The sequence below is a fragment of the Rhinolophus sinicus genome, chromosome 10 (assembly GCF_057876585.1).
Source record: "Rhinolophus sinicus isolate RSI-liver-muscle chromosome 10, RSI-T2T, whole genome shotgun sequence".
NCBI classification, from domain to species: Eukaryota; Metazoa; Chordata; class Mammalia; order Chiroptera; family Rhinolophidae; genus Rhinolophus; species Rhinolophus sinicus.
Window position 1 is genome coordinate 8,366,522 of NC_142510.1, and position 27,330 is coordinate 8,393,851.

General features: G+C 50.9%; 1 protein-coding gene across 1 annotated transcript in view; it reads left to right on the forward strand.

Annotated features, from left to right (window-relative positions):
• EMP2 (epithelial membrane protein 2) overlaps positions 1–27,330 on the forward strand; it is a 33,600-nt gene that overhangs the window by 1,130 nt on the left and 5,140 nt on the right. The window contains exons 2-4 of the mRNA XM_019719311.3: positions 19,453–19,589; positions 21,888–21,978; positions 25,891–26,037. Of these exons, the coding sequence (XP_019574870.1) occupies positions 19,512–19,589; positions 21,888–21,978; positions 25,891–26,037 (316 nt within the window). The 5' untranslated portion in view covers positions 19,453–19,511. The remainder of the gene's footprint in view (positions 1–19,452; positions 19,590–21,887; positions 21,979–25,890; positions 26,038–27,330) is intronic.

Genomic DNA, 27,330 nt, shown 5'->3' on the forward strand with positions numbered 1-27,330 from the left:
CAGGCAGAGTAAAGTAAAGGCCTTGGAGAGGAGCTTAAGAAGCCTGCAGCCCAAATACTGGATGGTTCCACTTACATGAGTACCTAGAGTAGGCAAACTCATAGGCACAGGAAGCTACCAGGGGCCGGGGCAGGGGAATAGGGATTGTTGCTTAATGGGTGCAAAGTTTTTGTTGGCGAGGACGGAAACATTTGGGGTATAGATAGTGGTGGTGGCTGTGTAACCTTGTGAATGTATTTAATGCCACTGAGTTGTACACGTACACGTGGTTAAACTAGTAGGTATATTTTACCACAATTAAGAAAGAAAAGTCTTCAGCCAGCTCTACACTTCAGTCTGAATCAGTTAGAAATCCCAGGGGCCGCCCGCTCACTGTTGATGGCCACTTCTCCCTGGAATTGGCCTTGGGATGGGGAAGTGCAAAGAGGATGAGGAAGGGACAGGAGCCTGGTTTTCCCAGGAGTCCAGAAGCGGCAGCAGTGGAAACCAAAGCTGGTAGAGCGTGTGCAGTGAGCCAGGGCGCCCACGCTCTCCAGTTCTCCTGGGAGCCTCTCACTCCCAGGTGGGGGGAGCTGGGCCAGACACCGAAAGTCAGTTTCTCAAGGTCACTGGGCTAGAATGCTAAGAACCAGATTTTGAACCTCCATCTGCCTGCCCCCACGCCCTCTCCTTTTCTCCACTTGGAGATGCCCAGGTGGGCTGGAGGGACTGGGGTGAGACCCTCCTGGGGACGTGAGGGCCCAGATACCCGCAGTAGCCTTGGCAGATGCCAAACCCACAGCCGAGGGAGGTAGTGAGGGTGGCAGGAAGGTGCAAAACCTGTTTTCCCACTGCTGGTTTTTGGATCTGCCACCTCTACCCTGCTGGGGAATGGGGAGTGGGGGTGGGGGTGGGAGGCCACACAGCCTGGAGCGGTCTCTCTACCTCCAGTGGGCAAATTTCGATGCGCTTGAAATCCGGGGACAGGTGTTTGTGTTGGAAGCCAGCGAGGTGGCCAGCGGGGTGGGTGAGGGCCGGGCCAGGCTGGGAGACTCCCAGCTGACACTGCACTGCCCCACCCAGAGGGGAGGGGCCGTGCCCTCTGGCTGGCAGGGCCCCAGAACAGGGCATAGCTCAGGAGGGGCTGTCAGGGCTCCATGGCATCTAAATGGACAGGGCACATCTATTCAGTCCTTTCCGCCACCCCCTACACACCCACGTAATTTATCAGGCCCTTTCTTCCTGGAATGGAAGCGAGCATTTCACCTACTTTCCTTTCCCTGCCTCTCACTACTGTCTTCCTCACAAGCGCTAAAACCACACACATGTGCACACTCTTCAGTTTTCCAGCAACAGGTAATTCACAGGGGTGCTTACCTGGCTAATTTTTCATCCTAGCCACATGCTGACGCCCTGTGTCCTCTGCGGTCTTCCTGCTTGACGGGGGCAGAGTGAAGGCCACCCTTTGTCATAGTCAACCCCGCCAGACATGACCAGGAAGGAAAGTCTGTTGAGACAAAAATATATGAATTCCTTTCCAGGCCAGATGGGATGGCGGTGGTGTGCTGGCTGGTTGGCGGGATTTGTTTGGGAGGCAGGAGTCCAGCCACCTTCCTGGGGGGCAGAAATTGTGTGTGTGTCGCAACATGTGGCCGCTGCCCAGCTTGTGGACAAGTGGGGCCTCTGACACAGGCTCCAGGGCTGAGGCAAGGTGGGGGTGGGCTCTCCAGCCATGGGGAACTCCAGAGCGAGGGTGGTGGCAGCCCTCAGCCGAAGGTGCGCTTGGGTCCCAGGCATCGGGACTGGGGAGCAGAGCTGTTTTAGAAGAAGCAGTTAAAAGGTCGCTGATGGGCCGCCTGTGTGGGAGGAGGGGCTTGGGACCGTCTTACTGGGTTTGGAAAAGCAGGCGATTGGCAGCAGCAGCTGGAATGGGGAAAGAGGGCAGCTGGCACCATAGACAGAACTAGAGGCCCGACTCTTGGTTGTTGGCTTCAGCTTGTCCTGGGAAGCAGTGGGGACAGGGGTAGGGGTGGCGGGAAGAGGAGGCTCCCCTTCTTGCCCCAGGAGTGGTAGAGTCTGGCTTCCTGCAGGAGTTACTTCAAGACTGCAATTTCGCAGGACCAGCTTTGGCGGGAATCGCCAGATGCATCTGGGTCTTGTTAGGGACAGGCCGAGGGGGGGAGTCTAAAAATATCAGAGGCAGAGCTGCCACCCAGTGTGAGTGCTGGGCTGGTAACCTGATACCCACGGCGGGGCTGGTTGTTCTGTACCAGAGTCCCTTGTGCTCTTCTTGGTGCACACCCGGAAGGGGCAAGCAAGAGCGCTCTGCATTCAGGGCAGCCATGGGCTAAGAGCGGAGAATTTCAGGGTCGTAACAGCCTTAGAACATCCCAGTTTGACAGCTAGGCACATGCAGAGAGGCGGAGTGACTCACCTGAGGCCACCCAGCAAGTTGGCTGCAGAACCAGCACTAGATCTGGGTGGAGGGACTCACTGCCGAGGAGCTGGGGAGTGATCAGTGGGTCCAGGGTCAGGGAGCCGTCTGGCGTGTGTCATCCATCTCGGCAGCTGATGGGAGAAAGACGGGCAAGGAGCGATGCTCAGGTAGTGGGGTCACTTCCCATTGGGCATCCAGGCGCTCGTAGGCATAGCTGTCGTGCTGTGAGGATGCTGACCCATCCTGGGCAGGATGTAGGGCGGGGGGGTGGGGGGGCTGCAGGAGACGTCTTCCCATTTGAAGACACTGTTGGTTTTGTGCACGTGTCTCTCCAGTGCTTAATGAGTAGTTGTTGACCTGGATGATTGCATTTCCAGGGCTCTCACCTTCCTTGGGAAGCGGGGCTCTGCTGCTCTCAAAGGGGACTAAGGGCCATGAGATCGCCCCAAATCAATGACCTCCATGGATGGCAGCAGGCCTGGTGATGTTCACACAGCAGTGTTGGGACGCAAAAGGAGAGAGGAAGGGAAAGGGGGAAGTAACCTAAACACTCTACATAGCCATCAGTCATCTTATAGAACAACTCACAGAAGTTAAAAAGAACCAGGTTCATCTATGTGTACCAACGTAGAAAGATCTGTAAGACATTGTTGAATTAGTGAAAGGGGAGGTAGCAACACAACAGGTGGGGAAATACGCTATTTATACAACAAATAAAAACTAGCTGTATTTCCTGTATATTCGTGTAATTCGTATGTATTATGTGTATGCAGAGAAAAATGTCTGGAATAGATTGATGTGGTTGCGTCTAGTGAGGCGGGAGGAACTGGGACGGAAGGAGTGGGCAAAGGGGTTCCAGTCTCACCTGCAGCAGAGAGAACATATTCATGAGTTAACGGGGTGCCTGAAGTTCAGTAACAATAAAATGGCCTTCCCCGAATTCAGTAAACAATGGGAGTTCTGCAGGTTTGCGGGTGGGGAGCTTCAGGAGATGGGTGTCATTGTGGGGGCTCTGTGGACAGAGACCAGGTAGGGGGTGCTGTGTGCAGCGATTCAGGGACAAGTCATGGGGACTTCACTCATGCCATCTGTCCCCCATGGAACTGTCCCCTTGGAACATCCCCCTATGGACGTCTCGTGAGCGTAACGGGTTCCCGTCTGGGTGCCGTTAACAGACTAGTGGTGGTCTGGGAAGAGGGGGGCAACATGAGTGCACGTGGGGTGTGTTCATAGGGCCATCGTGAGATCCCACAAAGATGTCCAGGAGACCACTGGGCACGGGAGTTGGGGCTTTGAGGAGATTTCAGAGACACATCAAGACCTGGTCTGGAGCACTTAGGTTTGTGTTTGAGAATGGGCGGGAAGGACTTAGATTTTGCGAGTGTTCTCAGTAGCCGTAATAATAACTACCGTGCTGTTATTAGAGCATTTAGAGCATCTGGTATTTATTACTAAAGCACTACTGGACCACATGCTTTACATCCTTTATCTTATTTAAAATGAACAACCCTAGGAGGTAGGGACTCTTATTATCCCTGTTCTGTACGTGAGAAAACGGAGTCTTCATTTTGCGTAAAACCACACAGTTGCTGTGTTCACATTCAAATCCAGATCTTGGGGACCCCACAGACACTGCTCCATTTGGTGGACCCCATCGTGTCCCTCTCTTTAAAAAACAGACATCTGTGTTCCCCTCTGGAAACAATCCTGGTCCTTTCAGCCAAGGAATTCCTGTGCTGCTGCAGATGGTCGGTGGGTGTCCTGGAGGCCACCTTCTCCTTCCAGAGTCAGCTATCAGCACTGAAGTTCCCCTCAGCTGCTCTGTCACAGAGAACAGAGCCACCATACCCTGGCCCAAGCTGTCTTGATTCTCTTCTATTTCGGGTGCGTGTGGAATGGAGAAGGGCATTCTGGGAATCCTGCTTTAGGCGGGAACCCTCTGACTAAACGGTAATTCAATCCCGTTATTTCTGGCGGTCTTTGTTTTAAGCAAGGCCAGGGCTGCTGGGCACGGGGACCCATGTTGAGTTGCCGGGTTGTCTCAGCATCCAGCAGGGAGCAATGGATGCAGGAAGTACCCAGTAAACCTTTGTCACGTGAATGCCTGAGAGAGGGAATCGCCTTGGGGTCTTCACCTCTGACCCCAGTGAGGAGCCAGCTGGAGGTTGCAGGAGTGGGAAGGGGAGAGGAGAAAGGGGAGAGGTTTGGGGAACCCGAGGGATCACTGAGGCCGGGGCAGCTGCTCCCTCTCCCTCCTGCCGTTGGCTCTGCCTGGAGCAGCGTCAGGCCCAAGTGGCGTGGTCAGTGTCCATTTATATCATCATGACCCAGGGTCACATTCTTCTAGGGCCGGAGGCTTAGTCATCGACTTGCCCAGTGTGGCCCGCGCACCCACAGTCACTTAGAAACCCTTTCTATAGCATGCAGGCCATGCTACGGGCTATAATGCGCTCATATTTATTTAAAAGTGGATTGCGAAAATGTCAATCCCTTGGCAAGCAATACTGATTTTCCATTTATGGCACAATACACATTTAAAAATTGATCGAGTTAAGCTAAGGCGTTTTAAAGACAACCCTGGGTAGCGAGCGAATAGTACAGGTGGCACACAGACAGGGCAGAAATGATAATGGTGGTGCTGTTGACACGGTTGGTGTCCCACCCAGGTCCCCTTTACTGGATGATGTGCACCCCCTCACACCCCAGCTGCGGTGAGTGTTAGCTGCTAAGGACACACAGCTTCCCCTTCTCCTGAGACTTTCCAGAAGCCCCTTGCCTGGCGGTGGCTGGGAAGTGAGGCTCCTCTTCCCCTGGGAGTGTGAGGAGACGCATGGAGAATCCCAGCCGTCACCTCCTGTGACCGCCTGTCACCTCCTGCCCCCTCCTGCCCGCCCGCCCCAGGCTTCTTGGTGAGGCCCGAAAGGTTTCCACTGGGTGCCAGGCGTGACCGAGCACAAGTCCCTGCCCACGGAGGGCATCCTGTCTAGAGGGACAAGACAGAAAAGAAGTGAACTGACATCGGTAAGAAAATAGCCAAGGATGTTCAGTGACTTGAAGAAAAGAAAATGGGGGTCACTTAGATTGGATGGTCCAGGAACGCTTCTCCGAGGAGGGGACTTTGGAGTTGAGGCTGGATGGAGAGGAACCAGACACCCCAAGACCTAAGAACTTTCCAGAAAGAGGGAAGTGCTCATGGAAACATCCTGCTACCCTGACTGTTGGGAAGAAAGAAGGAAGGGGCACTGGTGTGGGGCACTCATCCATCCCTGAGAGTTCTGTGGAGCACTCGGTGAGGGCCGGAACCTGTGGTTCATATTCTCGTGTCCTCAAGTGACACCTGCTGTATACTGTGCCTACTCGGGACAGATGGCTGGGAGACGGGGTCACATGCTCTCCACCTCTTGGGCATCCTGGAAGGAGAGGCTGGCTCAGTCTGCGGCCCTGGGGTGGGTGGTCGGTTGAAGAGGTGGCTTGGCGGCTTCTTGGCCCTGTGGGGGCTGGGAAGGCTCCGCGCTCAGAAAGGCTCAGGGCCCAGGTTCCTGACCTGAAGTTTCTCCCTCCCGCCCACCCTAGGGGCCTCAGAGGGCTCTCAGGTGTCCTTGTGTGTCAGACCCGGGATCGGCGGAGGTATTGAAATTCCAGCCCCCAGTGAACTCAGAGCACCCCCATTTGATTTCTTTAATCCCTTTTTAAGTGAGTTCTTAAAACTGTACAATTCAGTGTATTTTTGTATATTCACAGACACGTGCAACTATCACCACAGATCATTCTGGAACATTTTCATCACCTCACAAAGAGACTCTGTGCCCTTCCGGTATCATCCGCCTATTTTCCCATCCCCCTCAGCCCTAATCAACCACTAATCTTTCTGTCTCTATAGGTTTGTCCGATCTGGACATTTTATATAAATAGAATTACGCGCTATGTGGCCTTTTGGTCTGGCTTGTTTTCACTTCACATCACATCTTTGGTGCTTTGTTCCTTTTTATGACCAAATCATACCCATCGTTTGGCTATAGCCCACTGTGTTTATCCACTCATGAGTTGATAGACATATGGGTTGTGCCCACCTTTTGGCTGTTGTGAATAATGCTGCTGTAAATATCCGTGCACACGCTTTTGTGGGACGTGTGTTTTCAGTTCTCTTGGGTTCATACCTAGGAGGGGACTTGCTGGGTCATATGCTAACTCTGTGTCACTGTTTGAGAAACGGCCAGACCGTTTCCAAAGTGGCTGCCCCGTTTTACATCCCCACCAGCACTGTATAAGCGTTCCAGTTTCTTTGTTTTAATTCAATGCCCAGTCCTGCCCTAGTTTCCTAAGAAACTTCCACTGGTGGAATTCCTACAGGTCTAGAGCAGGTCCTGGGTGGAGGACGGGGGCGTCTAAGTGAGGCCCCACTAAAGGTTCTGGGACAGGCTGGGCCCAGCTGAGTGGGCTGGGAGGTGGACGAAAGGGAGGGCTCATGCTCTGGTTTCCTGGGTGGGAACCACCAAAGACAGAATCCGAACGAATGGGTTACTGCAGGGTGGGATTCACGATGCTGGAGTGATTTTAGGTGGCACTGGACATGACATCAAATTGCTCAGGGACAAAGTGGCTCCCTTTTCAGTTGTCTTTTAACTTTCTGGTTCCATCAAGGGGTAACTCTGAGTTGCTGCTAATGTGTTTGATGCTTCTCTGACTAGTTTCCTTTCTTTCACCAGACAGGGCAGGTCTTCAGCCCAGCCCTGTGGCGGACAACAGTGTTGAACCAGAATTTGTGAACTTTTTTTGGGGGGGGACATGGGGGAGCTATTTATTTTCACAATCTCTCTATTTGTGGCTAGTGATGCTGATTTTCCATTTCCAGGAGCCAGAAGATTTCTTGTTAAAATACGTATATTTCTGTTAGAGAGTGGATTTATTTAAAGTCAAAGAGGAAGTAAAATCCTTCAGTGGTACTCGAGAAGGTGGTAGGCGAACGACTGAAGTTTGGAAAACGTTGTTCTAAAGTTTAAGGCCCTGATGTCAGATGCAGTGTTGGAGGCAGTGAGGTCCCCAGGCCCAGAGCACAAACAGATGGAAACTGGGTGCTGTAAAAATAACCCAGCAGAGGCTGTGGGCAGGGGCCGTTCTGCCCCACCACACAGCTGAGACTGCATGAGTCCCCGATTCTCATTGTGTGGGGTCACTGTCCCAATTCCACGGCTGGATAGTGTCATAGCTGCAGACACGTCATCAGAGGTGCCCCGGTCAGAAGGGGGAGGTGTTGGTGTTGCCTTCCTTGCTAGCAGGGTGACCTCACAGGACCCCAGGGATGCTGGTGGGGAAATGGTGTGATTCCAAGTTCATGGGGCTGGCTCCCCATCTGGCTCGGCTTCTGCCCTGGTCTTGAGTGTTTCACGAGAGGAAGCACTTCCTGTTAGTGCCCCGAACCCCCAGTAAAGGGGCATGACCTGCCAGCTCTCAGGTTTGTGAGTCTGTACGGGCTGGGTACCCGACGGAGAGATGCTGTGTTATTCAGTGTTCTCAGAGCAACAGGACCAATAGGACGTGTATTAGATAGAGAGATTTATTTTGAGGAATTGGCTAACGTAATTATAGAGGCTGGTGAGTCCAAATCTGCCAGATAGGCTGGCAGGACCTAGGGAAGAGCTGATACTGCAGTTCAAGGGGGAAGAGCAGCCTTTCTGTTCCATGCAGGCCTGCACCTGATTGGGTGAGGCCCACCACACTGTGGAGGGCAGTCTGCTTTTCGCAGAGCCCACCAATGGAAATGTTAGTCTCAGCCAAAAAGCATCCTCCCAGACACACCGTGGCCCAGCTATGTTGACATATAAAATTAATGATTACAGATTCTTCCGGTGAGCCAGGCACAGAGCATTAAATGAAGTAGAATCCCTTTTAAATCATTCCCTTTTATATTCCCTGCCAACCCTTCAAGGAGAAAAATCTCAGTTTTGTGTGAATATGTCTTTAAAACTTCCCAAACATGTGTGACATCCTGTTTCAACAGAGAAAGCTGGCTTGAACTCTCAGCTTCCAGCAACAGCCGTTTCTAGCTGGAATCTAATAACATTGTTTTGTTTTCTTTGTATTTCTTTTCCCTAGCGCCACCTATTTATGGCAAGCAACCTGACTTTCCATTTCAGTCCTGTTAGAAGGTTTCCTTTTATAAAAGATGTGAGTTTAAAAAGTGAGTAAGTTGCTAGTAATACAGGTGTTGCACAGAGACACGAATTCTGAAGGCGATGTAAGAATGACTGTTGGGAAAGCATCGACGTAAGCATAGCAGGGACCGTGCCTGAAATAGCCCCTAACTGTACCCACACGCCGAGCTGCCTTTTGTCTGTGTGCACTTGGTTCCCCCCCTGGAGACCGCTCTAGTGGTTTGTTTCCATTTGGTGGCTGCCACCTGAGAGTGGTGGCGGTGGACAGGAGAAGAGAGCGCTGGCTCTGTGGAGAGAAGGGAGGACCTGGAATGGCAGTTCTAAGGAACTCCTTGACTGTCACATCGGTCGTAGTTGGTGACATGCAGATGCTGTTCTAGGCACATGTGCTCTACTATCGCCCAGCAGTCCTAGAAGGTAGGGGGACCATTGTCATCCCCATTTTTCAGAGGAGGAAACTGCGGCTGTAGTCCCGTCTGGCTGTGTGGGCTCTCGCCACGTTTTGTACGCGTTACTTCCTGATGGTCTCCCCTTCATCCCCTTCCCATGTTAACTAACACAGGAGTGGAGGCCTGGCTTCCTGGGCCTGACTGAGTTGTACGCAGTGATTCCGGGCCCCTGACTTGCTGGCAAAATCCATCTACAGAAATGACAGCTCTTGTTGCTTCTGAAAGCTTAAAAGGCTATTGAAGTGAGTGCCCCTGGGGATTACCTGAGAGTCACTGATGCGGGGTGTTCTGTGGAGGACACAGTATTCTTGACTAATGGCTGTGAGGATGGGACACCTTGAGTCTGAGCCCTGCCTCACCCCATGCTGACATGTTGCAAGCCTGCAGGTACCCTAACTACCAACGCCCGCCTGGGGTGTGGGTGTGCCGGCTGCATAATTACTGGGAGCTCCTAGGATGACAGCTGCCAGCAGGGAGCTCTTTAATTGAGGGGGCCAGCAGCAGTCACCGGCAGAACGGTGGTGATTAGCTCTTTTGCAGAAGCTGCCCATATGAGCAGGCATTCCACAGGTCTGTGCTGAGTAACCTTGGGCACTAGGGATATGAAGCCTGGCAATTCTGTCCTTGAACTTGGGGACTCATGCAGCAGTATTTCCCCTGTATCAGTCCGTGCTGGCTGTGTAACAAACCATCCTGGAATACAGTGACATTAAATAGAAAACGTCTGTTTAGCTCATGATTCTGCAGGTGGGCACTATGGGCCAGGCTCAGCAGGGCTCTGTCACGTGTCTGGTCGGCTGGTGGGTAGGTGGAGGCTGGCTGGTTTAGGGTGCTCTTCGCCTGAAGAGCTCGTCTCTGCCCCATGGCGTCCTGCCCTCCAGCGGGCCAGGCTGGGCTGGTTCACGGCATAGCTGAGCACAGACAGACAGGAGGAGCAGGAGACCTCCTGGGGCTGGGGCTCAGAACTGGCAGTGTCACCTTTGCCACCTTTTAATTGATAAAAGAAATCACAAGGGTGGCTAGGGTTCAGTGGGTGAGGAAATAGATCCTACGTCTTCATTTTGTTAAAACCTTTTGCAGGTTTCCTTCCTCTTCAGTTTCCTGGAAGAGTTTGTAGAGAGTTGGTGTTCTGCCTTCCATGTTTGGCAGAATTCACCAGGGAAGCCCCTCGGGCCCAGAGTTTTCTCTTAGGTGGGGAAACTCCTTTCCTTACTGCCAAACTTGAAAGAAGAGCTTAGCTCCATTTCTTGACTTTTTAGCTCGTTAGCTCCTTGAAATCTGGCTCCTTCAGGCGTTCATTCAATACATTTATTGAGCCAGGCCCTGTTCTCAGTGCTGGGAGAACCATCCTGTAAACACATACCTGGTCCCTGACACTAGCAGGAAAGAGGGTAATACCCAAGTGAACAACTGCAACGTAACCATCAGGGCGTGAGAGGTGTTACCAGGAGAAAAACAAAGAAGGGCTTTAGTTTACACTACTAAAATTGTTACCACGTTTGCCAGTGAGCTCATTTTCTGTCCTGGTGTTTTTTCTATTCTCCCCTCTTGGTTTCTGAGTCTCTCCATCCATTCTTGTCTTTCTCCCCACCCTGTGCCCACATCTGTCTCCTTTGTTGGCTTTTTCTCCCCCATCTTCTCTCTCCCAGCGCTTTCTCTCGGAGTAATATTTCATAACCACCAGTGACTTTGTCGCCTGTGACACTAGATTTCTGTTCCCAGCTCCTGTTTCTTCTGAATGACAGTCCCGCCCGTATTTCCCAACTGCCCGGCACGTTTCCACCATTGTCAACCAGACGTTTCTAAAACCAAATGAACTGTTTCCCTCCTTTTTCACATGCTCCCTCTGCTCCAATCCAAGAGCATTAGTGAAATCAGCCTCCTCTCCGGCACAAGCTGAGGGCCCCAGAATCCTCTGCCCCCCTCGCCCGCACCCATCTCCTGGTCCTGTTGATGCCACCTGCTGGAGTTCTTGATCTCTGTCTTCCGCCACCTCCCTGTCCTTGTCCGAGTCCAGACAGACCCTCGTCATTGCTCACCAGGGCTGTCCAGCAACTCCCCCAGTTTGCTTCCTTCTAATCCAGCCTCCTGACTGTGGAATGTTTTTCTTGTAGAGGTGGATCTTGTTACTTTCCTGCCTAAAAACCTTCTTCATCTCCCACTGCGTCCAGGATAACACTCAAATGTCCAAGGCCCGTTAAGTTCTCGCCCAGCGTGGATTCTGGCTCAGCCCCGGGCCCTGCCCAGCACACACCCTACTCACACTTGTAATGCTTCTGTGCCTTGGAGCACAGAAATTGTGTGTGTGTGTGTGTGTGTGTGTGCGTGTGTGCCTGCCTGTGACACCCTGCCTCCACAGCCCTGACAAACTGCCCATCCTCTGACACCAGCTCAGGTGTCACTTCCTTTCGGAAGCCTCTGACGCTGCCCCCATCCCCTTACAGGGCCAGTCACCCCTTCTCTGTGTCCTCACAGCACACATCATCACGTCATGTTTATTTATTGGTGCACACTTGTTCTTCTTGGACCCGCAGCCCCCAGGGGCACGGAGCCTGCCTTACTCATCTGTGTGTCACCAAGGCCTGGTATGTGGTCGGCGTTCGATGAATGCTCATTGTGTGAATCACTGTACATGGGAAAACGATGAACAATGAGCCCAGGAGACTGGGCTCTGAGCCCGGCCTCCCACCCACTAACTGGACAAGGCCGCCAATCGCTTCGTTGTGACGTCTCACCTGCAGGGCGTCCTCGCCCATCCTTACGCCAGGGCTGTCACCTCACCGGCAGGTGTTACCCTGTACACAGTGAAGGGAGGCACTTTCAGGACTCAAGGGTGACTTCATGTTCTCTGCTTCCCTTGTCCCCAGCCTGCTTCCCAAAGTGTGTCCCACTTTGTGGGGCCTGAGTAGTGACACATAGTGATGGCCAGCATCCGAAGCCACATGTGGCCCCAGGACTTTGGACCAGTCTCCTGATCAGGCCTTAAAGTAACAGCACCCTAAAAGGGAAGAGACATTCAGATTTAGGCTGGACAACACCGTGGTTGCTCTGGTGCCTGATTGCCTGAGTTCAAATCCCAGCTCTAGCTTTTACTAGCTGTGTGGCCTTGGGGAAGTCGCTTAACCTCTCTGAACCTTATTTTCTGAACCTTATTACTGTAAAATGAAGCTAATTATAACACCTACGTCATAGTATTTTCATGAGGAATGAATAAGTTAATCCACGTGAAGCACTTAGAAAATTGCCTGGCACATACCGGGCAACAAATGTTGGCTATTATTATTGACGTTGTGGCTATTATAATTCCAATGGCCTGACAGACCGAGGGCTGAGCAGGCAGAATCATCCTCTGTGGCTTCTGCCCTGGAGCATTGCCACATCCCAATGTCCTGTCTCTTGTCATTTCTAAATGAAGCCAAGTGTTGGTCCAGTGCCCAGAAGCCCCAGCCACAGTGAACAGGAAGCTGGGCAACCCAGGGCCAAGGGGCTTCTGCCATCCCCAGTGCGTCTTGGACGCCTGGCTATTCCAGTCTGGCTGCTGTCTAGATACCAGGGCAGAAGGCTGAGCTGACCTCTGCCTTCCTGAACACAGAGTCCTTCCCCAGGGCTCAGCGCCCAGAGCCTCCCTGGCCCAGTGGGCTAGGGCTCTGTGGGCAGAGCACGTCTGGGTTGCGGGAACCGGCCAGAACCTCCAGATGCCAAACATCTCAGGTCTGTTTGGAAAGGTTCACACCTCGGGATTGTCCTTTTGCTTACAATTCCAGGAAAAGGCTCCAACTCTGTCTGAGAATGGGCCGTGGTTTAAATTGTAGGAAGAACTCCTGAGGGTGGGAATAGAATCGGGTGGGCCGAGGGGTCATCTTAACAGCGCATTCTCTCCGTGGGAAGGCAGCTGGCTCGCTCTTGTTCCCTTGCACATAAAGGAGCGTGCGTGTGCCAGAGCAGCTTCCTTTTAGCAACAGCAGGCAGGGGCTGAGCTCCCCGTGGAGATTTGTGCTTTTATGAAGGAGGAGAGGCGGTGACTGTACGCTGCCAGTGGCAGGCCTGTGGCCTTCTTTCTGTCTGTAAGACCCTGATGGTGATGTCCTGCCATCAACGACACATCAGACGTTGCTTCTGTGGGATGGAGGGCCTGGGAGTCCCAGCAGGACTTTGTCTACGCTCAGGGTTAGATGTCACACACACACACACACACACACACACACACACACACACACACACACACTTCAGGCAAACACTGGACCAGGGCATAGCAGGACAGCACCTCTGCTGAGGAGGCAGCGAGGAGGTGGCAATTCTTGGTGTATCCTGTTTGCTCTCTGAGGTCTGGGTGGGCATTTCTGGGAACACTGTGCCTCACCTGTCAACCAGCAGCCTTTAGAACTTGAAATGCACTGAGCCACAAATACCCCATTCTGTGTGCAGAATTTCTGCGGCCCCACCTACACCTCCCAGTACCTCGCCCCCTCCTCTCCCCCCTGTTCTTCCCCCTCCTCCCCCCCGCTGCTGGGTCCAGTTCCTATGCCCAGAGGAAGCGGAAACCCATTTGCTGCTCCTCCTATTCCAGTAACTGACTCTTTTTCCTTTAAAACAAATTTGAGTCGTAAGCTCTAATATCCTGCGCTCAATATCAATCCAGTGGTTACTTTATAGAATGGGGAGTTTGTAGGCCTTCAGTCCAAAGGTACTTTCCCGTGGTTCTTCCATGCTCCTAAGTCAAGGTCGGGATGGGGGGCCGGTGTGGTATTGTGCCAGATCCACCTGAGTTTCTGGGTGGGAAGGGACCGTGTTGTGATAAATTTAGAAAACAGAACTGAGTCCATTCTACTAGGTCAGAATGAATCCTTTTAGTGATGAAGGATCCAAAATCCAAACCAATGTCAGCATCGACCAATGAAGACAACACGTGCTTCAGCCTGGCCAGGGAGCTAATCGGCTCAAAAAGGCAGGACGCTCTACTTTTGGTACCAATGAAGCGTAGTTCTTCATCAGGCCCTCTTTTTAATGAACCCAGTCACGTCTCAGCTTGAGCCAGTACAGAGAGATGCTGCCTCCCCAGATCTCTCCTGCCTGGTGCAAAGCTTGAGGGAAATCCAGCCAAAGCAATGGGTACAAAGATGTCGTAACGCTGCCTGTGCCCTCGTGCCTGATTTTAATTAGACCGCCGTGTGATTTTCGTTAGGCCCCAAGCATGTGCGCAGGGGAGAGGGTAGTAACAGAAAACTGTCCTGGAGTTGGAGTTGGAGAACCAGGCGTTGGGGCCCCAGCTCTGCAAACTTTGGCAAGTCACCTGAAGCCTTTCCTTTCTAAGCCTTAGTCTTCTGTCTGGAAAACAGGGGTAATGATCTCTTACTGTCAACTTCACAGGGGTTGATGTGAAGATTGAACACAAGCCACGCTGTGTAAACCGCACCTTTAATCATAACTTTCTCCAACACCCAGCCGGGAGTTGTCTTTTGTTCAGTATCTCCAGAGAGGGCCCCGCGAATCCCTGAACAGGAGTAAAACATGAGTGTGCGTTGTGGGAAGGACAGGACACCCCTGGGAGGAGCCCTGGGGATGGCAGAGGCTGGTCTGCGGAGGCCAGAATTATACTTCTGGGGAATCTCAGGGATGTTAATAAGTCGAAGGATGACATCAAGTCTTGTCCACCCACCCTGGCCGTGCATAAGATTTGGTCCAATCCTTTCCACCCCCTGAAGGCCCTCTGAAGATCAAGGCTGACACAGTGTTAACAGTATCCGGTATGCTTTGTAGTATATCAGATTTAAATTCAATTTTATTTAATTTAATAAAAATTAAAGTAAAATAAATGTCCACATCCTTTAAACCAGCACCTTCATACTTCCAGGAATCTATCCAAAGACGTGCAAACTACACTGGCAGCGTAGTTTGGCAAAAAGTCTGGAAATGACCTAAATGGGCACCAGGAAGGCCCCAGTTGAGTAGCTTGTGGCATAGCCACACAGCGGAACACTACTAGGCAGCCACTCGAAGCATAAGGTGGAGGCCTATGCACTGGAAAGGAATGATCGCTGACGGATATTATGGTGGAAAAGGCTGGGTTGGCTTAGCTCAGACGTGTGGCCAGATGAGTTTGCTGTAGCTCTCAGTGCCACAGCCCTACCCTCCACTAGCCCGTGGGCCCTTCCAGCCAAGGGAAATTGGGGCTCTGGAAGAGCAGACACACTACTTCCTGGTTTAGGAGGGGCTGTGGGGGAGGGCAGAGTGCTGCACGGTAGCCCCTTGATGGCTGAGCTCCACCCACCCAGGAAGTAAGCCCTGGATGCCTCCTCCAATCAGGAGTGAGAGGTGGGGCATGAGGTCGGAGATGTTTCACTGGTGCAGCTGCCTGCACAGGGAAACAAGAGTGGGGCGTAAGTGTTCCCACCTAACATATCTCTGGACAGAGACATAGGAAACCAGGAACAGTGGTTGCCTGTCAGAAGGGAACTGGGAGACTGGCCTCGGGAAGACTGGCGTCAGGGAGACCTACTTTGATATAGAGATGCAGGAGTACAGGGTCATTTCTAGTCCTTCTTCATGAGATTGCCTCCACTTAGGAATAATTTCCTCTGAAGTTTCTGGTGCGGTCACTAGATCTGAATTCCAGATGTCAGTATAGGAGAGTACTTTTCCCCGAAAATAAGACTGGGTCTTATGTTAAGTTTTGCTCCCAAAGATGCGTTGGGGCTTATGTTCAGGGGACGTCTTATTAAAAAATCATGCTAGGGCTTATTTTCCGGTTAGGTCTTCTTTACATTAAGTAGGTGACATTTACTTCTCTATTCCCAAATTTTCCTGGGTGCCCAACAGTTGAAACCAATCTCTAGCCACCCTTGTATGCCCTCAGGCCTTTCTCTCACACTGGACTCAAGACCTTCCTCAACCTCTTGTGAAAACTTGCCTTTTTCTCTGCAGGAGCTTATTCCTTGTCTGCAATGCCAACTGAAACCACTCCCGGGTGTTAAAGCAACGCTTCCCAGACGTTAGGCTTCTGAGCACCATCCTCAGGATTTTTGCTAGCCTGAAGACCACCTGTCCTTTTATTTACATAATACTTTTCTTAGAACATCAATACATTTGTTTTAAGGAAACTTTATGTCACTACTATAAATGGTATTACTTCCTATAAAAAGAACCTTAAAATAAACATTATAATTTCAAAACAACATTGTTAAATTCTAGCTACACGTTATGGCTTGCCTGAAGTTCTGCCTTTTGTTGTTAAAAAAAAAAAAAAAAAGGCACCTGTTAGAGACAGACTAGCACCAAACTAGGTCTTTTTCCTTCATGGACGCAGAGGATTTGAACGGGGGCTTTCTCTCTGCTTGGTTCGAGTTACCGGCTGCCCTATCAGTGGACCATTCCAAATCATGCCCTGTAGCATTTGAATTACGGACTTTGGGAAAACCAAGTTAAAGCCTTTTTTTTTCCTTTTCTAGAAAGTCTTAATTGTGTGTCCATAGGCATTTGTGTCATGTGAGCTGGACAATATATGAAGCCATTACCACCCTGGAGTTTATGGCCCTGCCTGATGAGGTTGGCATTTTGGCATTCCAGCTGGTATTAAAGCAGCATTGCATTCACTGTGGTGCATGAGCCTGTGTGTGTGTGTGTGTGTGTGTGTGTGTGTGTGTGTGTGTGTGTGTGTGTGTGTGTGAAACGCATCTTTGGAGGCAGCGTATGATGATGGCAGCTAAGGATGACGCAGGCCTAAACAAAGGGGGATTTGTCCTTTTTAAAAAGAATTGGAAGAATCTATGAGCTGGTTTGCTGGGTTCTTCCAAGTGGTGAGGCATGGAATCGCAGCTCGGACTGCCCGGACTGAGCTCTGCAGCTGCGTGGTGCCTGGCTCATTGTTAATGAGTCCTGGGACTCAGAGAGTGGCCTTGGTCAGGGAATGACGAGTGAGAATGAGCACGGTGCAGCGAGAGCTGACAGAGAAAGGGTGACGCGTTTGTGCAGTGCAGCTCTCTAGGGGGGAGAGTTGGGATGAGAAAAAGCCTTTTCAAAATGATTCTATTTCAGAAATATCAGTGGATGCTCAAACTGTTGGGTGACATTTTGATGAGAGATCAGATCTGTACATTGTCTAAAATATCTCTTCACACTGTGCTAAGTGAAAGAAGTCAGACTCAAAAGGACAATATTGTAGGATTCCATTTCTGTGACTTGTCCAGAATAGGCAAATCTATAGACAGATAGTCGATTAGTGGTTGCCAGCGGCTGAGTGGTGGGAGAAATGGGAAGTGACTACTAAATGGTTACAGCATTTTCCTTTTGTAGAGATGAAATGTTCTGGAACTAGATAATGGTGATGGACATGCAACATTGTGAATGTACTAATGTCACTAATGGTAAATGTTATGTGCATTTTACTATGATAAGAAACACCTCCCCACACCCACACACATAAATTGCTTTTTTGTTACAAAGATGAAACATACAATGGATAAATCTGGTGGCTTTTAACCAAAGTTAGCATCGTCACTAATGGGAAGACTGACATCTTGTGCCTCCTGGTGGGAAACGCTGAGAAGGACACATCACCAATGGAGTTCCTGCCGAAACATCATTCCCTGAATCCAGTCATCAGGAAGCAGCAAACAAATTGAGAGACATCTGACAAAAGAAAAAGACCCTTACATAACATCAGTGTCACAGAAGACCAGGCAAGGCTGAAGAGCCATTCTAAAGGAGACTGAAGAGAGATGACAGCGAAACGCAATGCACCATCTTGGATTTGTCCTGGGTCAGAAAAAGGAATAGCTAAGGACATTATTGGGATATGTGGAGAAATTTGAATGTGGACTGTAGATGAGCTAATAGTATTATGTGAAATTTCTTAATCGTGATCATCTTACTGTGGTTATGTAAGAGAACATTCTTGTTATTGAGACATATATACCAAATTATTTAGACATAAAGAAGTGTGGTGTAGGCAACTTACTCTCAGATGATTGAGAAAATTGTGTGTGTGTGTGTGTGTGTGTGTGTGTGTGTGTGGAGAGACTTAAAAAATAAAATGAATCCATTTAAACCTGGTACTAAATGTCATTGTAAATAGTGAAAACAGGGTCTGTATTTTCATAAGTGAAACTGAAAATTTTATGTTCTACAAAACTTCATTAATAGTAACTTGTCACAAATTATTGGAATGAAAGAAGAATGAATCAAGGGTTCATTTGGGGGACTGGTAGCGTTCACTCTTCCAACGAGGTCGATTGATGTGACATCTTCACTTGACATTTGCATGTCTTTTGACCAAGAGGATGGTCCTATTTGTTCAAAGACTTTACCATTTTTTCCCCAGTATCACTTCTAATCCTTTGATATTTAAGTCATTCTTTTGAATGCTTTTTTTTTCACATCATCCCTGTTTATTTTTTTCCTCTTTTATCGCTGACTAGTCCATCTCGGACAAGTCTTTGCCTGTTAATGCCTTTAGTGCCTTCCGGGCGGTTCTCCATTGTCAGTCACATCAACTTTGTACGACCCTAGTTCTCTTGCAGGATTTCCATTTTCACTTTGCAGGCGCTTCCTGTTGTGTATTATGCAGACCGTCCAGCCATAGTAAAATATTTACTCTGAAATCTCAGTGGATTAACATTCAAAGGCTTATTTCTCAATCACAGTGCCTGTCCAAAGTGTGTGGCTTCAGTGTGTGGTGGCTGCACTATCCCAGCTCTTTCATTGAGGGGAGGAAGTATGGAGAAGTTACACCTGCTCTTCCACCCGGAAATGCTTCCGCCTTCGAAATGACACACACCTATGTTGCTTACAGCCCATTGGCCAGAAGTAGTCACCAGGGCCAACTTAACTGCAAAGGAGTCCGGGAAATGCAGTCTTCCTGTGCCCAGAGGGAGGAAAATGACATGGCCGCTGTCTGCCATGCATCTGTTTGCATTTTGTGGTCGGATGTTGTTCAAATGAGGATAGATATTAAGAGGAAGGGTGTTTGAGTGGAGATTCGTTTTATAAAATGGTCAGATCATTAGGAAATATTTTTGTGTCGTGATCACTTTTGCTTTGTCATGCAGCAGGGACCGTGATAATGAATTCTCCACTCCTTTGGTTCTGTGAGGTTCCCACGGCATTGCCCGGTGGGTGGGGGTTCCGGAACAGCATTTTAGCCCACACGGAGCTCCCCCTTCCTGCCCCAGTGCCCCTGGCAGGCCCAAGAGGTGCGATGCTTTTCTGAGTTAGAGTTTAATTGGTCCTTACCCCAACACACTCACAAGAAATATTTGGTGTCTGGATGCAACAAACAACAGCTTTGAAAAGAAAGCCAGACTTGGATCAAGTCTGTCAGGCGAGGAAAGGTGGGAAGAGCTGCTTTTGATTTTCTAAAAGCCCCCATTAAAAGTTGCTTGTTTGTCACGTTACTTTTGCTTTGCCATTGACAAGTTCGAATGTCTCTCGCCCCGTTCAGCACTTCTCTCTGTCTCTGGAGTTTCGTCGTGACCCCTCGCCCCACCGCGCCCTGTGAAAATGTTGGTGCTTCTGGCCTTCATCATCATCTTCCACATCACCTCTGCGGCCTTGCTTTTTGTCGCCACCATCGACAATGTAAGTTCCCTTTCCTTCTGACCGTCCCCAAACCCTGGATCCTAAAGTCAGTGGAGAACTCCCCCAAGGTGGTTATGACTTGGGGTTGTCCTCCCTCCCAAGCCATGCCCCTTCCCTCAGTCCAGGCCTGAGGGCTCTGGCCTAAGTGTTGGGGTTCAGAACATCCCATGTTTAGGTCTCCCCCTCATCCCTGATACCCCCACAGAGCCTGGCGTGATACCGTGGCTGTAGGAAGCCCTCTGAGGACGTCCTGCATTCAGCCCTGCTGAGCCCAGTGACTCAACCTTGGCACTGTTGCCGTTTGGGCTGCATCATTCTTTGTTGCGGGGGGCTGTCCTGTGCATTGCAGAACGTTTAGCCACATCCTTAGTCTCTACCCACTAGATGCCAGCAGCACTCCCACCCGCAGTGTGATAACCAAACATGTCTCCAGGCATTGCCAAATGTCCTTGGGGGGCAAAATCCCCCTCGATTGAGGACCACTGCCCTAGGTTCCCCAGGTGACCCGTCCCAGATGACCTCTGCCCGCCCTGCCTCCTTACTGACAGGGTCCCTTGTTCTCAGCCCACCTGGCCGTGCCCTCCCCAGCAGAGCCCATGCTTAGAACTTTCCTGACTCTGCCCGTGCTCCCGTGGGACATTGAACTCTTTCCCTTTGTATCCAGCTCTCAGCCATATGGCAGGAATGCGTTTAGTAAATAACCTACTGACGTAGATTAACATCTGTCCCAACAGGAAGTAAAGCTTTTTACCAGAGGTCCTCTGTGGCCCGTACCCCGACCCAACGTCCTGGCTTCAGTGCTGATTATTTCAGACTGCGGAGACATTTAGAGTTAGAAACACGGCTCAGAAAGCCAAAAAGTACACCTCCTGAGTGGCCACCAGCTCTGTCTACATGTAGACTCCCGTTGAGTAATCCTCGTAATAACATAGAGCATCACACCCCCTGTCACTTAGACGCTCTGGCCAGGTCCTGCTCTAGGCCCACTTACGTGCGTCATCTTAGTTGAGCCTCACCTCAAGTCGACGGGATAGGTCCTCTCCTGGCGCTGATTTCTGACGAGAGAACTGGGCCGCAGGGCAGTGAAGGAGCCTGCTGGAGTTTACACCGCAGTAAGTGGCAGAGCGGGGGTTTGACCCATTCCAGCCCTCCTGGCCATAGATCCTATAAGGGGCCGGTGAGTGCAGTAATTGGGTTCCTGCAGAATCTCAAAAAGCTGCCACGAGTGGCCTGGATAGGTGGAAGCATTGGCACCCTGCCATAACCCAAAAGGCCCACGCTCGGTGAAATACATGGTATTGAGAGTTCTTTTAGAATCTCCTTTTTCTATTTCCTGCATCTGGTCCTTTGGGAACCTGAAAAGGTTGCAGACGTAGTGAGCGGGGTGTAGACAGACATGAGGGGCAGAAAAGCCACCAGCCGCAGTACCAGTTAATCTGTGTGTTTGTGTTACTGTGGCACTTACTGAGAAGACACACGTGGGCGTTCTTGCCCATCAGTGAGTCAGGATATTCATTCTGAGTTAGGAGTTGTGCGTGGCACTGTGGCTGGGCACGTAGTGGGAGCTCAGTGGACATTTGTTGACGCGATGGATGGGTGGGGGAGATTCCAATCTCTGGGGGGATGGAAAGCGGAAGGACGGCCTTTTGGAGGTAGAGACAGTGGAAGCACAGAGAGAAATGAAAGCATTTGGACCGAAGGCAGGAGAGTCTCTGATCATTCGTCCGTATCAGGCTGCCCCCCAACCAGATTTTATTCTTTCATTCATTCCCCTCTGCCGTTGTCCCTCTGGTTCTTGTAGGATTTACCACTGTCTACTTATTGCCACCAATCGAGCCTCATCTCCTCTCCCCCACCCCACCAGGGCCTGGACCATCTCTTACTTTACTCACATCAGCAGCCTGGGCACCACCTGGGTGTTCATTCAAAATGCAGAATCTCGGGCCCCACCCTAGACCTCTCGAATCAAAATCTGTGTTTTAACCAGATCCCCAGGCGACTCACATGCACACTGCAGATTGAGAGGCTCTGGTCCCGACTATTCATTTACCACCATGCCTCCCACCCAATTAGGAGATGGTCCTCTCCTGGTACCTTTTTTTTTTTTATAGCTTCCTTCTTTTTCTTTTTAAGGAGGGTGCAGCTCACTGGCCCATGCGGGGATCGAGCTGGCAACCTTGCTGTTATTAGTACCAGGCTCTACCCAGCTGAGCTAACCGGCCATCCCTCCTGGTCCCTTTCATGATGCTTTCACAATTAACGATTGACCTTCCCTTGTGTTTCCATTTTGTGTTCCAGGCCTGGTGGGTAGGAGACGAGTTTTTTGCAGATGTCTGGAGAATCTGCGTCAACAACACAAACTGCACAGAAATCGGTGACGGCTTTACCGGTGAGTGTGAAGCTGGTTGAGAAGCACCGAGTGAAAAGAGAACGCTGAGCGGAAAGGCCTCCCTGTTCTCCGACTCCTCGCCTGCTCCTTCCCTCCGCATACTGGGGGCGGCCTGGCTGGGGGCTGCGTGCAGTCAGCTGGGGACCGGAGGGGCCACCCTCCCCCAGCTCCCATGGGCCCACCCTTCTCCTCTCTGTTTCTTGGCCAAGCAGAGCTTCTTTTCTCATCCTTTCCCAGCCTCCGCCCTCATCTAGAATCTTCTCCCCGCTCCTCTTTCAGCCAAGCCTCCCTTTTACATAGGCTCAGAGACCTAGTCGATATTTGTGTAACTTCCCCCCATCTCAGCGGCAGGAACTCGAGAGCCACGTTGGCTCCTTTATGAGCTGTGTGACCTTACCTTGGGGCATTTCACTTGAGCGCTGGGACTCTCAGTGTCCTCAGCTGTAGGTGGAGATAATAGCAACGCACCTGCCTCTGTATGCAGAAGGGCTTTGCAAATGCAGGAAATCCCATGGAAAATCATGCTACCTCCTAACTCTCCTTCATGCTGGAGAGGATGGTTCTGTTTTCTGGTGTAGAACTGATGGAAGAGGCTCTTTGGGTCCCACTGCCTGATAAAATCCTAGGTGCCCAGTTAAATTTGATTATCTCTGATACGCCACAAATCATTTAGTTGGTTAGTATGTCCCAAATATTACATGGGACATACTTATACTAAGACAGTATTGTTTATGTGATAGATTTAATGGGCACGGATTTGTGTTTGTTTTTGTTAGTTTGCCAAATCTGGCAATCCTATTTAGGAAGCAGGGGACCCTCCCACCCCTTACTGGCTCCTAGAGCCTTACCATTCCGTCAATAAAAGTATCAACATTTATAAGAAAAGCAGCAAAAATACCAATAGGAGGCATCACTTACTGAAAGTTTACCACAAGGCATGGGGCTAAGTCCTTTCCACAGTGGACCTCAGGCCTATCCAGCAGGGACCATGGGCCTTGTTTTAAAATGGAGAAACTGAGGAACGAACAGAGCAGAAACTCAGTCACACAGCCAGGACTAAATGATGGAGCCAGGATTCCAGTCTAGATGTGACCAACTCTGCTCTAAACCAAATCCTGTGGTCGCTGCCACCTCCCTTTAGGTCTGTTTATCTGCCATGTTAACTCTTGACCCTGGAAACAACCATTCTTCCCTGTGCTCTGCGAGCCCTGGCTGTCACCAGCGTGCCTGGTCAGCTGGGAGAGCTGGCTGTGCTCCACGGCAGTGTTTCCAAGCCTCTATTGTTTGCATTCCGTGTCCCTTATGTGGAATTATTTACCTGTTATTTTTCTTTAAAATAATGGACGTTGGCAAGCTGCCAGCTAAATTCAGTCCATTGAGTTAAGCACGGCTTTTACCTTTTTAAAGAGCTGTTAAAACAAAACAAAACAAAAAAGTCAAAAAGCAAAACAAAGGAGAACATGCAACAAGGAACGATACGGCCACAAGCCTAATTTACTGTATAGCCTGTACAGAAACAACATGTTGACCCCCTACTTTAAAATAGTTCACTTTTTCCTTCCATCACTTTATTTTAAAGGGAACTTTACATCCCTACCATAAATGACAAGCTGGTATCACTTGCCTTAGAAGAAGGAAAACTTTTTCAAAATGCTACATTGAAAATCAAATGATGTTATTAAACAGTCACCAGACATGCCAGCCGTGACGGCCCTAAGCCTGTTTCTGGTTCTCTCCTTGTTAGAAACAAAACCACCACCAAACCCAGATATTAGCAGGTGCTATAAAAGCGCCAAGTGGAGAACCCCTCCCTGAGGTTCGTAGGCATTTAAACAAGAGCAGAGCGAACATCCCATTGGGTGGGTTTTGTTGGTCGGTGCCCTGGTTGGACACCAGTGGAACATTCTGTGCCCACCCCCCTAACCTTGAGGAATCTTTCTCTAAACACGTGCCCATCTTTTTTCCTAAAGCCACGTCTTGTCGTTCTGGCTGGCGTAACAACCCCATAGTCTGGGTGGCTAAGACAGCAGATGTTTCTTTCTCACAGGTGTGGCTAGATGCGGGGTCTGGTGTGGCTACTCCCAGTTTGCAAGCAGCCTGGTTCTCGTTATGTCCTCACGTGGCAGAGAGCAGAGACAGGAAGCAAGCTGCTGTGTCTCCTCTTCTAAGGGCACCAGTCCCTTTCCTCAGGGCCCCGCTCTCATGACCTACTCACCTCCAAACACTGTGACACTGGGGTTTAAGATGTCAACATACGAAATGGGTGGGGGGACAAACATTCAGTCCACAGCAGCCTGTGTTCCATCACCTGGGGTACCAGACTCCTGGCGTCCACCCCAGAATAACTGTATCAGAATCTCAGGCAAAGAAGCCCAGGAGTCTAGTTTTAATACCCCCACCCCCACCCCCCAGGTGGTTCCTGGGATCGGGCAAATTTGGGAAGCACAGCTTGCAACCAGAGGGTCAGTCATGGCCCACATTGGACTTGACACCCCACCTCCCATGCCTGATCCCAAAACCACCGGAGATTCCCATTGATTTCATCTCGATGTGGCCTGCCGGATGTTTTTATAATGGAGCTATAATTTGCAAGCAAGACATTGCTGACTTAAGGTTTCTCTCAGTTCAAAGTTTTGACAATTATGTATCTATCCACCTAACCACCATCCAAGGCGAGGTAGAGAACATTGTGTCACCCCAGAAAGTTCCCTCAGGCCCCTTTCCGCTCAGTTCCCACCACCCCCTGCCCCAAGGGCAACCACTTCTGATTTCTGTCACTATCGTTTCCTTCTGGCTGTTCTTGGAATTCGTATGATGTAGCCACTCAGTGGCATGTATTTGTGTGTGTGGGTCTGGCTTCCTTCCCCACCATAAACAATGGGGGCAGCGGCTAGATGCTTTCCAGGTGGTCCTCATGTACAGCCAGAGTGAACTAAGAGCCAGTGCTCTAAACACTTCAGTAAATACTTAAAATTATGACGCCCTCCAGTCACTTTCAGGCAAAATTGCAAAAATGAAAAAAACGGAAGGCTTTCCTTAGGTTTTCCTTTGCAGCTTTGGACACTGTCCCCTCACCCATCTTACCTGTGTCCTGCTGATAACATCCAGCCCTTCCACAGGGCTCCCTTTTGGGGGCACTGCCTAAAATCCTTCCATGCCTCGTTCACTCCACTCTCCCACCCTGTTGAGGTGGGGGCTACTACTATCCCCATTTCACAGGTGGGGAAATTGAGGCCCATGCAGCCGGCTCCAGTCCCTGCACTCGACCCCTTCTGTATACCTGCTGTGCAGGGATCCAGCTGTGTCCGTTCCCATGCAGCTCCCTCCTCCAAGACCAGCTCATTTCCCTGCTGAAACTCCCCAGTACCGAGCCCCAGCCTCTCAGCCCCCCTCTCTAAGGCTGATCTGAGAAAACTTCACTTTGCTTTTCCTAAGTAGTGATCACAAGGTTACTCCCTTACACATATATTTCCGGAAGGTCACTCGGTTTCATGAGCCCCAAGTCCCTAAGAATCCTTCCGGAGGTCTTGGTAAAGCACAGACCCCCACTCCTGGCCCATCCCGACCTGAGCTCTTGAACCGGAATCTGCCACATTGGAACCTGAGAGAATTTGTCCTTTTAAAAATCACCGATGCGAGAGCCACACACTGGGGCTCAGTGACCCAGACCAGGAAGAACGCAGAGCAGGTGGTTTTGCTGTTTCCCAGATAAGGGCATGGGCTGGTCTGTCAAGTGCACGCATGGACCCTAGAGGGAGGGGGAGACTCCTGGGCTGCCCTGTGCCTCATACGTGCAGATGGCAACCCGATGCCCTGCACTTTCGTCTCCTGTCACCCCGACTCGAGCTGTCACTGCACCCCCGGGGCCCGGGCCTGCGGTGCTCAGTCCTGTGCTCCGCTGCTTTCCCACAGACTACGCCACGATGCAGGCGGTTCAGGCCACGATGATCCTGTCCACCATTCTGTGCTGCATTGCCTTTCTGATCTTCCTGCTCCAGCTCTTCCGTCTCAAGCAGGGAGAGAGATTTGTTTTAACCTCCATCATCCAGCTCCTGTCATGTAAGTAAAACAACGGGTTTCCCTTCCCGACCACCCGTGGGTGGAAGCCAGGAGGAGGGTGGCAGGTGTCAGGACCTGAAAGGAGAAGCCGGCTGCTGTGCCGTGGTGCCACCGTGGGATGTTTTACATTGAGGCGTCTGGATTTAGTTAGGGGGTCAGGGACGGCGTCCTTCCTTAGCTGGGCTCTGTAGGCTGAACAGGAGGTGCTGTCTAGAATGTGCTCTCATGGCAGAGAGGGGAAGGAACAGTGTGCCAGGCAGAGGGAACAGCGTGAGCGAAGCCCTGTGATGGGGGAGCCTGAGAGCTGGCCGGTGGGGCTGGAGTGTAGAGATGGGGGGACATGGTGGGAGCTGCACCAGAGAGGCAGGGGGACTGGACTCCCCGGAGTGTTGCAAGCCTTGTAGGATTGGGGTTTTTTGTCCCAAGCTGGTGGGAAGCCGTCAGCAGGTTATTTTTGAGGCTGATTGGTGTCAGAAGTGCCCCCTTTGGGCCAGGCCTTTGCGGGTGCTGGCAGTGCAGATGAACAAGACACAGCCTCAGTCCTAAAGGAACTCAGAGAAAAAAGGTGTCTCAGAGCCTTCTTTCTACTTAGGAATTTTAGCAGGGCTGAAGCTGGATGGAGACTTGTGCCCCAACGCGGTCATCTGTGGTTTCTCACTAGCGTTGAAGCTTCCTGGTGATAAAAACCGGAAGCCCCTTCCATTGTACTTTCCAGGATTTAATGAGCAGCTTGATGAGGGTGGGAAATCTGGGCTTCACCGCTGACCCACTGCTTAGTTCCAACCACCAACTCCTTCCTTCCATCTACCTCCCAGACTTCGCTCCCCCCAGCTCGGGGTCAAGTCCAGACCTACCATGGCCTTAGCATGGCCCCAAGGCACGTCACCAGCACACTCGGGTGACCAACCCATCCCAGTTTGCCTGGGACTGTCTCCGTTTTAAAACCGAGAGTCCTCCATCCTAGGAAACCCCTCTGTCCTGGGCAACGTGGGATGGTGGGTCACACACAGCACCCTCTCAGGGCACTTTACCTGCTCAGCAGGGCACCACACTACAGGGCGCGGGCAGACAGTGAAAGCATTTCAGGTGTGAACGGCCCGGGAAGGTCACTGGGTCCCTGAGCCCCAAATCCACAAGGATCCATTGGGGACCTTTCTAAAGTGCAGACCTCAAGGCCCCGTCTTGACCTCTTGAATCAGAATCTGTCAGGCTAGAGCCTGGAATTTGTGTTCCTACCCAGGAGCCCAGCACTTGGGAGCAGTGACCCAGACCCAGTGAGGCCGAGAAATGTAA